At 40.1% G+C, this 12446-nt stretch overlaps 3 protein-coding genes across 3 annotated transcripts; all 3 read left to right on the top strand.

Annotated features, from left to right (window-relative positions):
• Positions 1-544: 544 nt before the first annotated feature.
• LOC103426991 (polyadenylation and cleavage factor homolog 4-like) lies at positions 545-1807 on the top strand. The gene has a single exon (XM_008365069.3). It carries the CDS (start codon positions 545-547, stop codon positions 1805-1807), a length of 1263 nt encoding a protein of 420 aa, XP_008363291.3.
• A 2599-nt stretch (positions 1808-4406) lies between these two features.
• On the top strand, positions 4407-7407 carry LOC103411417 (nuclear intron maturase 4, mitochondrial). Its single transcript, XM_008350055.4, has 2 exons — positions 4407-4618; positions 4839-7407. The coding sequence occupies exon 2, from the start codon at positions 4910-4912 to the stop codon at positions 7370-7372; it is 2463 nt and encodes an 820-aa protein (XP_008348277.3). The 5' UTR covers positions 4407-4618; positions 4839-4909; the 3' UTR covers positions 7373-7407.
• A 1968-nt stretch (positions 7408-9375) lies between these two features.
• Positions 9376-12080, top strand: LOC103411408 (transcription initiation factor TFIID subunit 13). The gene is made up of 6 exons (XM_008350048.4): positions 9376-9682; positions 10582-10712; positions 10814-10851; positions 11047-11106; positions 11195-11269; positions 11745-12080. Exons 2-6 carry the CDS (start codon positions 10610-10612, stop codon positions 11919-11921), a joined length of 453 nt encoding a protein of 150 aa, XP_008348270.1. The 5' UTR covers positions 9376-9682; positions 10582-10609; the 3' UTR covers positions 11922-12080.
• The last annotated feature ends 366 nt before the right edge of the window (positions 12081-12446 follow it).

The following is a 12446-nucleotide window of genomic DNA, read 5'->3' as shown; positions in this document are numbered from 1 at the left end:
TCAGTCTTCTTCCACGTTCTTACGCTTCCATTCTTCCATTCCGTCGATTCCCTTTCCTTGTGCTCTCTACAAACGACGTCGTCGTCTTCGATTCCGGCCCCTGGTTCTCGCTTATCTTGCCGCCGCCGTGGCTGCCCATTCCGTGCCGTGAGAGACGGCCGGCGATTTCATCAAAACCCACCACAACCGTCGGCGATCAAAGATACGTTCTAAATTTTGAATTCTTTTATTCAAAGCTTCTGGATTTCGTTTTTTGTTTGTTATACTTCAATTATATAATTTTGCGATTTCTTTTAGGGTTTGGTTGGATTTTCCTAGTTGATTTGGGATTTCCTGTTATTCCTAGTTGATTTGGGATTTCCTGTTGTTCCCAGTAGAGTTAGGTTTCCTATTAGAATTGGGAATTGATTGTTACGATATATTGCTCACATTTTTGGAAAGTAAAATTGCTGCCTATTGCTTTCTCTTTCTGTGACCCAAAACAGATAACTGAGTAAACTACAACTGCGAGATTTCAATTTAGGTATCGGTTTCGATTTCAGATATGTTATCTGTTAGGGCATCCCCGTCTCCGTCTGGATTTGTGTTTGATTGTAGACTTAATGGAGGAGCAATTGGTCGGAAAGATGAGGGACCCAATTATGATTGCCTTAGAAAACGCTATTTTGATGGTAGTCATAAAGGGCCAGGGCTAGGGTTAGGGTTTGACACTACTACTTGTGTTGCACCTGCATGTCATAATAACCGCAGTAATGGAGGACTTGAACATCAGAGACCTAGGGGCGCATATGGAAAAGACGGTAGTAGGGTTGCTCAATTCCAATCTGAGGCAAATCGTAATTTGGGTTCTCACTACCCTCCTCAGCAAGCCTGCCCGATTATGCCTTTCCAGATGCCCTTTGTGGTGACTCGTATATCAGTGCCGTCTTCTACTTCTAGTGTAGACTCTCAATCTCTCATGCCGGTGCCATCTGTGGATTCAAGGCCTCATGTAAACATGCATAATTCTAGCCCTCCTGCTCCCACTGTGCACTCAACGTTATCTATGCAGCAGAACCAGAGGAATCAAGGCCCTTTTATTGTAAAACAAGCCATGCCACTTCTACCACCAGGTCCCCCTCCTTACCCACAAGACATACTTCCGGTTCAGAACCCTTATCCAGTTGCCTCTAGCAACCAGCCCGGCATCAGTGCATATTCTGGTTTGATTACTTCGCTCTTGGCCCAAGGTTTGATCTCAGTGACAAATCAAACCCCTCCCCAGGTTTCTTTAGGAGTTGAGTTTAAGGCCTACCCTCTCAAGGTGCGGCATGAATCTGTAATAACTGCTCTATACGGTGATCTTCCAGGACAATGCACAACCTGTGGCCGTAGGTTCAAGTGCCAAGAAGAGCATAGTAAGCATATGGATTGGCATGTAACCAAGAACTGTATGTCTAAAAGCCGTAAGCTGAAGCCCTCTCGTAAATGGTTTGTGAATATGAGCTTGTGGTTTATTGCTGCAGAGGCATTGTGTACTAATGCAGCTCCTAAATTTATGTCTGCTGAGACCACTGTGGAAAAGAAGAATAGTGATGAAGAAGTGGCTATTCCTGCTGAAGAAGATCAGACTTCGTGCGTGTTATGTAGAGAGTGCTTTGATGATTTTTATAGTCATGAGAGAGAGGAGTGGATGTATAAAGATGCTGTGTACTTGAATGCGCCTGAGGGATCAACAGAAGGCATGGATAGGTCAAAGTTGGGTCCTATAGTGCATGCTAAATGCAGGCAAGAGGGTAGTCAAAGAAAACGGTTGCGGAGGAGTTAGCATAGTGGTTTCAAGAAGTAGATGAACTAATTCACAGCATCTAGATTTATTTGTGAAGATGATTTAGAGTTCGGAGTGTAAGAAAAGATTTGAGGCTTGTTCATAGGCAAAGATCATATAAGTTGTTCTTATTGATTGTTTTTCATGTATAAACCATGATTCAAGTTTAATAAAGTCGATATATTTTCCCATCTTTTGCTTCTATGCTATGTACTCTCTCTCTCTCTCTCTCTCTCTCTCTCTCTCGTCCGTACTATTCTGTCCTTGCCATCTTTAACTTGAATTGTTTGGCTGATAAGTAACTTAAGCTATTTATAACTTTTGCATCTTCTGGATTTATGTCATTAATCCCAGCCATCTATTAAAAATTGTTCATTTAAATACAAAAATACTACACGGTTGCTATCGTGTATGTACTTGTGGAGTGAGTCTTATTTGAGGAATCTCTCAATTGAAGCTCCTTCGACATTGACATGTACGTATAATTAAACCTAAAGAATTTAAGTATCTTTGCCAAGCAAACAAGTGATTTCACTTTGAAAACCTTTGGAGGATCAAATGTGTGACAAAAGGACACAAATACTCGAAACTGACTCTCAAACATTGCAATAAACAAACGTAATATATTCACCAAATTTCTTTGGCTATGAAGATACAGAGAAGAATCTCATCCGTCAAGAAGAACCTTCCAGTTCGAGTGGTGGCTGCTACCTCACAAATGAACTCCATAATCTCGATTTGGGGTACTTGGGACTGTTGCTTCAGTACAGGTTTGATTACACGATTTGCATCGCTTTCTGCATAGGGATGAAGTCTTTTATTCTTGCATACATGGATTGCCCGGCTTTTGTGGTTTAAAAAAGAACCTACTCAAAATATTTGTTTTTCGAAAGGTATGTCTTGAGTGGACATGGAAATGGACAATCTTGGTTCCTATTTCCAGTAAGTATAAATATAACGACTCTCGTAGATATATTCACTCATAATCATGCACGTGGCTCACCGTTGTACTTTTTATTTAGTGTTTAACATTATAATTTTAGATTGGTGCTGTTCTCGCAGGTCTCGGATATTAATCTTTAGGTGGTATTAAGACAGCAATGAAAAGGATTCCCCATGGTTGGGATACCGCTTGGATTCCCACAGAAAAACTTTCTTTGAACGAGGCATTGAAGGGGTAGGGAACGCCGAATCATTTGATCCTTGAGATTTCATGTATTCGTTGACATAATTCGTCTTTAGACTGCTACTTAGGCTATTCGCGTCTTCCTTACTGGTGTCCCAGTCCAAAGTCACCCAGAATGCATCAAGTTACCCGACTGATTAACACGGTTTCGTGTTTCATCTCTCTTACAGTTCCACATGATACATTCACAATCATGACAGGTGCTCTTTCAGCTGCTCGCGCATGCTTTCTTGACAGTGATTTGGGATCTCTATCGCCCCGGCAAACTGGCAGACTTTGTCATACTGTCCATGGATTCGTGGGATGATGTCGTGGCTGAATAATCTGCATTAGTTGAAGCAACATATGTTGGTGGTATACACGCCTATCCCTGAAAGCACCAACATTTTCGGTATGGATATGATGTCCTGTAAAAAGCACTTCAGAAGATGTAGGTTTTGAGGTCTGTTTGTATGGTTTGTATCACAAGATATAATGAGGTATGTACATCTTATATTCACAAGATTTAGGTTCCGCTTCAGTCCCGGTTTTTCGCAATAGCCGGAAACTGTACAACGGTTATGTAGCCCAACACCGGAAATCCTCAAAATATTCAGTTGCTTTCTGCTAAATACTGGAAAGGCAGCATGAGTCTCAGTGTTCGATAGCAGCCAACCTAAATTGTGCACATGCTCAATAGTTAGCAAGTAGAGGTGGGCACTATCCACTTTGACCCGAACTGAACCGGATGATACAATTGGTTCGGTTCTCGACATTGACAATGATGATAAAGAAACCGAACCAACTCGGGCAAGGCCGGTTTGGCTCTAGCTATAGCCTTAGGGACTTCAAAGGTTTGGGGAGGAGTCCATGGATTTGGAAATCACTTCACGGGCAATAGTGATCGGGCTATTGGGTGGTGTAATTTCAAAAAGAAAAACAATATGAAATTGATTAAAAAGAAAAATAAAAGTAATAATTAATTTTTTAAAACAAGTGTAAGTGATGGATTGTCTTGGCGGTTAGATTTTTTATCTTTTAATACGTAACATTTTGGGCTCAAATATTATTTTCTCATGTAGGTTAGTGTTGCATATCATTTGTAATAATAATATAATAAAAAGTCTTGCAGGAACTATTTCAATTAAGGAATTAACTTGACTTCTCAATAGATGAGAACGAATTCCTGCTTCAGATGCTTTGTTATTTATTTATGGAAGTTCGGGCGTATAATCAAAACGGTTTATATTATTAATTACCATGTAAAAGTCAATTTTACAAATCAATTTAAAATAAGATGACTTAATTATTGAATTATTTAAAAAAAATGATTATAATTAAAGAATTATAAACCGATTATATATTTACTATTACAAAATAATTTAAAATATGAACAATTATAAACGGTTACGATCGCATTCATTTTTAACGATGAAAGGAGCCAATTTTTACATTTCTTAGGGAAACACAACTCATTAACTGTGAAAAACACCCACCCTTCCCACCACCGGCGACCCAACCAATCATCCTCCGTCTCCTCCTCCTCCTCCTCTCTCTCTCTCTTTCTCTCTCTCTCTGCCGGAGCAGCTGCTAATCTTATTGCTTGGATGAAGTATCTTCGAAGCTGCTCCAAGATACTTCCCAAGGTTAGTTCATGCTTAAAGTTTGATAATGTCAATGTCCTTCGATGCACGCCAAATGTTCGACGAAATGCTTCATATGCATATGCACCTGCACTGCTGCACATTGTGCTTCTCCCTATAGCCCAATGCACGCCACATCTTCCACAAAATGTTCAACATACTATCGCAATTGCCCATCCTTCTCACTGTAACTGAATACCCTCCCTATGTTTTGTTTTTGCAGAGGGCCTCGTAAATCTCTGAAACGGCTCTGCCTCGCAAGCAGCAGGAGTAGCACAAGCAACATTTTCTTCTATGTCTTTTGAAAAAAGGCTTGCTGTTGCCAGAAAAGCTGCCACTCTCACTGCTGGCCTCTGCGATAAGGTACAAAAGGTGGTTGTGGAGTCGGGCACTCGTTCAAACACAGAAAAGGTTACTACCGCTGCCGCAGCTGGTTATGATAGAGCTTCGGAAAGAGTACAAGAATCTGCAGATCATTGTGCTGTTGCCAGTGCTGCCGCTGATGGTGTCAATAGTGGCATTCGTAAAATGAAATTGGCAGAGAATTTAGCCTGTCTGGTAGAGGAGTCCTCTCATATCAATGAGAGAAGACCCAAGGGCCGAATGCAACTCAAGAGGTGTCTTGAATTGCGCATAAAGAAGAGAGTGAAGGAACAATACATCAATGGGAAGTTTCGAGACCTAATGGTAAAAGTAATTGCCAATCCAGAAACTCTTCAAGATGCTTATGATTGTATTAGACTCAACTCAAATGTTGATATAGCATTAAGTGATGCGAAAAACTCTTTTGATTCTATGGCTGAAGAGATGCGTCATGGGAGTTTTGATGCTAATGCCAATACCTTTTCTATCTCAAAAAGGGGTGTAGGGAATGAAGTCTTAGTACTTCCTAATCTAAATCTGAAGGTCATTCAAGAAGCCATCAGAGTTGTTCTTGAAGTTGTTTACAAGCCCGACTTCTCTAAGATTTCACATGGTTATCGAAGTGGGAGGGGGCATTCCACGGCTCTGAAGTACATTAGCAAGGAGATTTCGAATCCTGATTGGTGGTTTACAGTGCTCTTAAATAAAAAGCTAGATGCTTGTATACTTGGCGAACTCTTAAAAGCAATGGAGGGCAAGATAGTAGACCCCAGCCTCTTTGATATGATCAAAAGCATGTTTCATGCCAATGTGCTCAACTTGGAGTTTGGTGGTTTCCCGAAAGGTCATGGTCTTCCACAGGAGGGAATATTGTCCCCTATATTAATGAATATATATCTCGACCAATTTGACCGTGAATTTTACAGATTGTCGATGAAATATGAAGCTCTCAGTCTAGATTCTCAAAATGATCAAAATTCCCAGTCTAAGCTGCGCAGCTGGTTTAGGAGACACCTGAAAGGTAATAATGATCTTGGCTGTGCGGGTGAAGAGAGTTGTAGCGCAAGGGTCCATTCTTGTCGCTTCATGGATGAGATATTTTTTTCGTTTTCTGGTTCTAAGGATGCTGCTCTTGAGTTCAAATCTGAGGTCCTAAACTACTTGCAGAAGTCTTTGCACTTGGAAGTCGATGATCAAACAGAATTATTGCCATGTCAAAAACCGCATGGGATTCGCTTTTTAGGCACTTTGGTTAGAAGAAACGTGATAGAAAGTCCTGCCACAAAAGCAGTCCACAAGTTGAAGGAAAAAGTAGCTTTGTTTGGTCTACAGAAGCAAGAGGCCTGGAATGTTGGGACGGTTCATATAGGGAAGAAATGGTTAGGTCATGGTTTGAAGAAGGTCAAGGAGTCAGAGATCAAGCATTTAGCTGACAGTAGTTCTGTTCTGAACCAAATTTCCCATTTCCGTAAGTTTGGTATGGAAACTGATCATTGGTACAAGCACTTGTTGAAGATATGGATGCAAGACGTCAATGCCAAAGCAGAAGAGAGTGAGGAAGCTGTCCTGTCTAAGCATGTAGCAGAACCAGCTCTACCAGAAGAGCTAACAAACTCCTTTTACGAATTTCAGAGACAGGTGGAAAAGTATGTTTCTTCTGAGACCTCTTCTATTCTTGCCCTTTTGCCAAATGCCGGTTCTTCCGCTGAATCTGTTGTCATCACTGAGATAATTGCTCCTGTTAATGCCGTTAAAAAGCGTCTCCAACGATATGGATTGACCACATCTGATGGTTATCCCCGTACATCCTCTTTGCTTGTTTTACAAGATAATGACCAAATCATCGACTGGTTTTCAGGCATTGTTCGCCGTTGGCTGAGATGGTATGCCGAGTGTGTAAACTTTAAGGAGGTAAAGCTGTTGATTTCGGATCTAGTTAGAAAATCTTGCATCCGAACTCTTGCAGCGAAGTATCGTGTGCATGAAAATGAGATAGAAAGACGTTTTGACACAGAACTAAGCAGGATTCCGTCTACCCAAGAAATAGAACAAGAGATGGTTGATGAGACATCAGATACTCAGGCGTTTGAAAACGATGAGGCATTAATGTATGGAATTTCTTACAGTGGCTTGTGTGTACTCTCCCTTGCAAGAATGGTGAGCGAGTCACGGCCCTGCAATTGTTTTGTGTTCGGGTGTATGGCTTCGGCGCCGAGTGTTTATACACTTCATGTGATGGAAAGGCAGAAGTTTCCGGGGTGGAAGACAGGGTTCTCAAGTTGCATTCATCCCAGCTTGAATAGAAGGAGAATTGGTTTGTGCAAGCAACATTTAAAGGATTTGTACCTTGGTCATGTATCACTTCAGTCCGTTGATTTCGGGGCGTGGAAATGATTTGCTTAAATTAAATATAATCTTATTTAGCAACATATTTAGACGAGCCAAGCTCAGTACGAATACATAAGTTCGCCAAACACCGTATTCGTATTATATATTCCCATTCGAAGCCTTATAAGGTGTGTTATTCGCCAAACACCGTATTCGTATTATATATTCCAATTCGAAGCCTTATAAGGTGTGCCAAACGTGACCTTAAACTGAAAACATCATATCAAAAAGTTGAAAACACTTCATGGAAAAATAAATAAATAAAAAGGTAATGATGTTGGACAAAATGGAAGTTTTGCCTAATTATACAAAAAGCCAAAACCCTTGAATAGATCTCCTCTACATCATTGTTCAAAGTGCGAGACCGCAAGATGAGTTGATAAATGTTGTAGAGCAATTGCGAGTGTTGTTCAACAATCATCTAATGGAGTACGGACTTGAAATTTTGTCACTCATGTCTAAAACTCAATCGTTACCGTTGATACAAGATCGTCTTAAAAGAGTATGTTTTGTACAATCAATTTAGCAGACATGATACTGGTTGAGGCTTCTAACTCATTGGAATCAAATTCCAATCTAATTCACAAGAGGATCATTCCAACTTTATTCTTTCTTATCTTCCCCGCCAATCTAATTAATCTACAACACCAATTTGTAAGTTCTAAATTGTTGATCTCAACTCGTCCCAATTCTTATACCCAAAGCGAATGGATGCCATGAATCGATCACACTTTTCATTATACAAGTCTGTTATTCTGATCATGTTGGAAATTCAATTTTAGTTTTGGATTTCTTTGGAACAATTGAACTTCTAATAGGGTTTTGTTTCTTATGTTTATTTGATTTTAATTTTCAAGGTATTTAGTTTTTTTTAAGTGGTATTTATGCTATATTTGAAATATTTTATAAAAAATGACATTTATGAATATATGTGTTAAATTTTGGTTATTATTGACAAATACTCGTGAAAAAGTGGCTCAACTTAAGAGAAAATACAGATGATTGACTAGGGGTGCGCAAGGGTTGACGAGCTGCGGCGGCCTGTGACCACTCCCACGGCTGCTGCGGAGTCCTCGTGGGAGCGCCCTCCTTTCCGTATTGTTAAGATGAATTGTGATGGTGCATGGAGGAATGAAAAAGGTTGTTTTGGGTGGGTCGCAAGGAACTTTGCCGGAATATTCCGTGCAACTGCTGGGATCGGAAATTACCCTTGCGCATCTTGTTTCATAGCGGAAGCAAATGCAGTCAGGACGGCCCTTGTAGCTTCTATGGGGAACGGTTTTTTGGATGTGCATGTCGAATCTGAATCTTATAGAGATGATTAATGGTACTTTGCAACCGAAGGTAATGAGTGAAGGTATCCTATTTGATATTAAGACAATTACAACAACAACTGAGATCACTATAATTTCGTTTTACTTTCTATGTTTGTAATAGGGCAGCGCATTTAGTGACATATTTTGTGTTTAAGGAAGGTGATTTTCATAGTTGGAATAAATTTGAACCGGAACGGTTGTTCAACACTCTAACATCTGATGTAAACATTTCGATTCGAATTTAATCAAAATTTCTATGGTTTGAAAAGAAAAGAAAAACTAGGGGTGCGCAAAGAAACTGAAAAATCAAAACCGTAACGTATCAAACGGTTCAGTTTTTTTCGATTTCAGAACAAAACCGTACCGTTCTCGTTTGGTACGCAGACGGGACGGGACGGAACGAAACGGGACGGGACGGAACGAAGGTGTAATTTTTGAAAAAGACATGGGGTATATTTGTCTTAAAATGGTAAAACATTGTGTTCCACAGACGTGGAACAAACCCGTTCCAGGGGGGGAGGTGGAACGCAAAAACACCAAAAATCTGTCCCGTGGAACAGCCCGTTCCACCCATTTTTGGCGCACCAAACGCGGGACGGAACGCCTCGTCCCGTTCCGTCCCGTCCCGTCCCACGTACCAAACGCACCCTAAACTAACGGTTTCAGTTTCTTTATTTGCAAATCGTACCTTTCTGAAAAAACCACATGTCAGCATTCTATTGGTTTTTTGGAGAGCTTATACAACATTCTATGGACTTGTCCACACCATAGCCAAACTTGTTCTTCTCTCTTCTTTCGGTCTCTGGATTCTCCTCACGCACTCCGTCTCTCTATTCTCTCACTCTTTCGCCGGCGATTTCTGCTGCGAATTGGGAACAGCTGATCCTCTCAGAACCCGACTATTGATCCCGTGTCCGCCTCTCATCGCCGCCGAAAGCAACCTCGGCGCCGTTGCGGGCGGAGGAACGCCGCATACGAGCCACGGAGCACGCTACTGCTGGTAATTTCTCTTTTCTGATTTTATACGAATTGTTTTTTTGTTTGTTTGATGAGAAAATACGGAAAACTAGAGAAATGTTTTGAATTTAGGGTTTTCAATACACTAATTTTGAGTATGATTTGTCATGGGTTTTGGGTATCCTTTCTCTCGTGCTTTTTTTACTGCCTGCATCAACCCCTCTTCGTTTCTTTTCTTCTCTTCCAACTTATGCCCTCAATGATATTGGATTCTTATATGTTGCATAAAATTGCCCTCAATTTTGAGCTTGCTTTACGATTTTGAGCTTGCTTTTCGGTTTTAGTCGCGGCGGGTTGGTGCAAATTGTTCCCGGAAGTTTTTCTGCAAATTCAAGTGTCTGACAGAATAGTAACATTGCGCAGTTCACAATACCATCTTCCATTTTTTTTTCTTTGTCAAAAGTAATTTTATGTTTCATTATTCAATAAGAATTTGGTTTCCTTTATCCTAGTTCATTAGAACTTTCTATTGACTATACAAAAGCTAGCTTAGAGGCCTTGCGGGGTCTTAGAAAGTAGAACTCTTGATATAAAATCGGGCATTTCGATATAAATTGATAGGCGCCTTTCTCACTCTTTGATCCAACGTCTCTCTCTGCTCCTCTCGCAATCCAACTTTAGGGTTTTGAAGATCTCAACAGGTAAAATTTTCTTTTTGAATCTCATTTTGCCCCCTTCTTCGTTCCAACCAAGCAGTGCCTAGGGTTTCACTTATTTGAATTATGAAGATTCTTGTTTTTTTCAATTGATCTGGTTTGAAATCTGGGTCGATATAGTTCTTTGTTGCTGTTATCCTCTTTGCCCGCATCTTCAATTTTATCATTCTCCATATTATTAAATTGAAGAATTCGATTCAGTAATAGCTCTGTTCTGCGATGTTAGTGATTTCCGGGGCAGGTTTGCATAGAAGATGAGTAACCCTTCTGGAGGGACGACATCAAAATCAAAAGCGGGTGGCTCCCAGCCATCTGAAAGTTCAAATAAGCGAAAACGCGGAGTCTTTCAAAAAGAATGTATGTCTACAGTAATAATTTTTATGTTTAGCAAACTACTCTGCAAGTGTTTATGGGTTTTATTCAAAATGTTGACACACAATGTGTTGTGGATGTTATAGTGCAGCACATGATGTATGGTTTTGGAGACGATCCTAATGTAAGTAGCACCATCTAATTTGGGACTTGGAGTCTTTTCTCGGGCTGTGATGTGATATTTACATGGATGACGGGTATTTGGATATTGGGATATACCACTTGTTGTTGTGGTTCGGTTGGAGCTTAACCTGCGGTTCTTTTATTCTTTGCTTTCTGTTGCAAATAAAATTGACTTAACCGATTCTGTTGCTTTCAGCCTCTTCCAGAGAGTGTGGCACTCATGGAAGACATCGTTGTGGAATATGTGACTGATCTGGTAAGCTTTTCTCAAGGGTAGTTACTATTCATCATGCAAATGAGATAGTATGGTAAGTATTAAACCCAAATATGCAACACTACTGCAGGTGCATAAAGCCCAGGAGATTGGATCAAAGAGGGGAAGGTTATCAGTTGATGATTTTCTGTACTTAATTCGCAAGGTATCTTCTGTATATATTTCCACTGCATACTTTGATTGTGTGCAATAGGTTTATGCCATTTGGAATTTCATGTTACGGGCATAAAATCGAGTTACTTGTGATCGATTGGTCAATAATTTTATATCACTAGGCAGAGATACTTTATGTAGGTCTTTGCAATTTGTTGTGCTTTTGATTAGCACGATAGGAGAAAAATAAACAGGAAGACGTGAACATGGCATTGTATTTTGTCATTTTAGCATAAGAGAAACACAAACCACTCATTGAATGGATAGGATGATACTAACAGGACCTCTTTATAATATTGATGGCTGAACATGACTACGTTTACGTTATTTGACAGAGTTATGGTGTCACTTACTGATCATCAATTTATGTTAATTTTGTCCACTTTTAATTTTTTTTGTCAGTTTTGTGTTAATAGCGTAAAAAGAATCTGACATAAACACTGATGTAAATGTGGTAAACTCCCCAGGATTTTCCGAAACTCAATCGCTGTAGAGAATTGCTGTCAATGAATGAGGAGCTGAAACAGGCAAGGAGAGCTTTTGAGACAGATGAGGAAAAGCTGAGGAAGGCTTTCGAGACTGATGAAGAGAAAATGAGGAAGGCCTTTGAGGCAGACGAAGATAAAGTCGGGTCAACGGAGTAACGGGACTGTGTCTATTTAGGCTTGTTCCCCTGTAATCATTTTTGTTCGGGAATTCGTTGTTTCACTGTATCTTTAGGTTGAAACTTTGTTTAAATCCATCCAACAAATATTGAGGGTTGTTTAACATTCAGTTTGAAAAAAAATCTGTAGTTTTCAAAACCGGTGAAAGCAACTTAGTATATATGGGTTTCAAAAACACAAAAGTTGGATACCAAACAGGGTTGATTGAGAAGGAACAAAAACATAGACCCCTTGCCCTCTTTATAACCCTTACTCGATTTACTTTTTGGTGGAATGAGGAGGTACAAACAAAGGTGAAGGCTAAGAAGGAATGTTGTAAAGCCTTATACAAGGATAGGACCGATGAAAATGGTGAAAGGTATAGAAAAGCGAAGCAAGAGGCGAAGAAAGCTGTGAGAGAAGCTAAGTTAGCGGCTTATGACGATATGTATAAGCGACTAGATACCAAAGAAGGAGAGTTGGATATCTATAAACTAGCTAGAGCAAGGGAAAAGAAGACAAGCG

The sequence above is a fragment of the Malus domestica genome, chromosome 02 (assembly GCF_042453785.1).
Source record: "Malus domestica chromosome 02, GDT2T_hap1".
Lineage (NCBI taxonomy): Eukaryota > Viridiplantae > Streptophyta > Magnoliopsida > Rosales > Rosaceae > Malus > Malus domestica.
Note: the sequence above shows the minus strand (reverse complement) of the source record. Positions and strands in the feature narration are given on the sequence as shown.

Excerpts from the sequence above, each read along its gene's own strand:
- LOC103426991 (XM_008365069.3), top strand. The coding sequence starts at position 545 with ATGTTATCTGTTAGGGCATCCCCGTCTCCGTCTGGATTTGTGTTTGAT.
- LOC103411417 (XM_008350055.4), top strand. The coding sequence starts at position 4,910 with ATGTCTTTTGAAAAAAGGCTTGCTGTTGCCAGAAAAGCTGCCACTCTC.
- LOC103411408 (XM_008350048.4), top strand. The coding sequence starts at position 10,610 with ATGAGTAACCCTTCTGGAGGGACGACATCAAAATCAAAAGCGGGTGGC. Across the intron at positions 10,852-11,046 it reads GTTTTGGAGACGATCCTAAT|CCTCTTCCAGAGAGTGTGGC; the intron begins GTAAGTAGCACC and ends TGTTGCTTTCAG. Across the intron at positions 11,270-11,744 it reads TTCTGTACTTAATTCGCAAG|GATTTTCCGAAACTCAATCG; the intron begins GTATCTTCTGTA and ends TAAACTCCCCAG.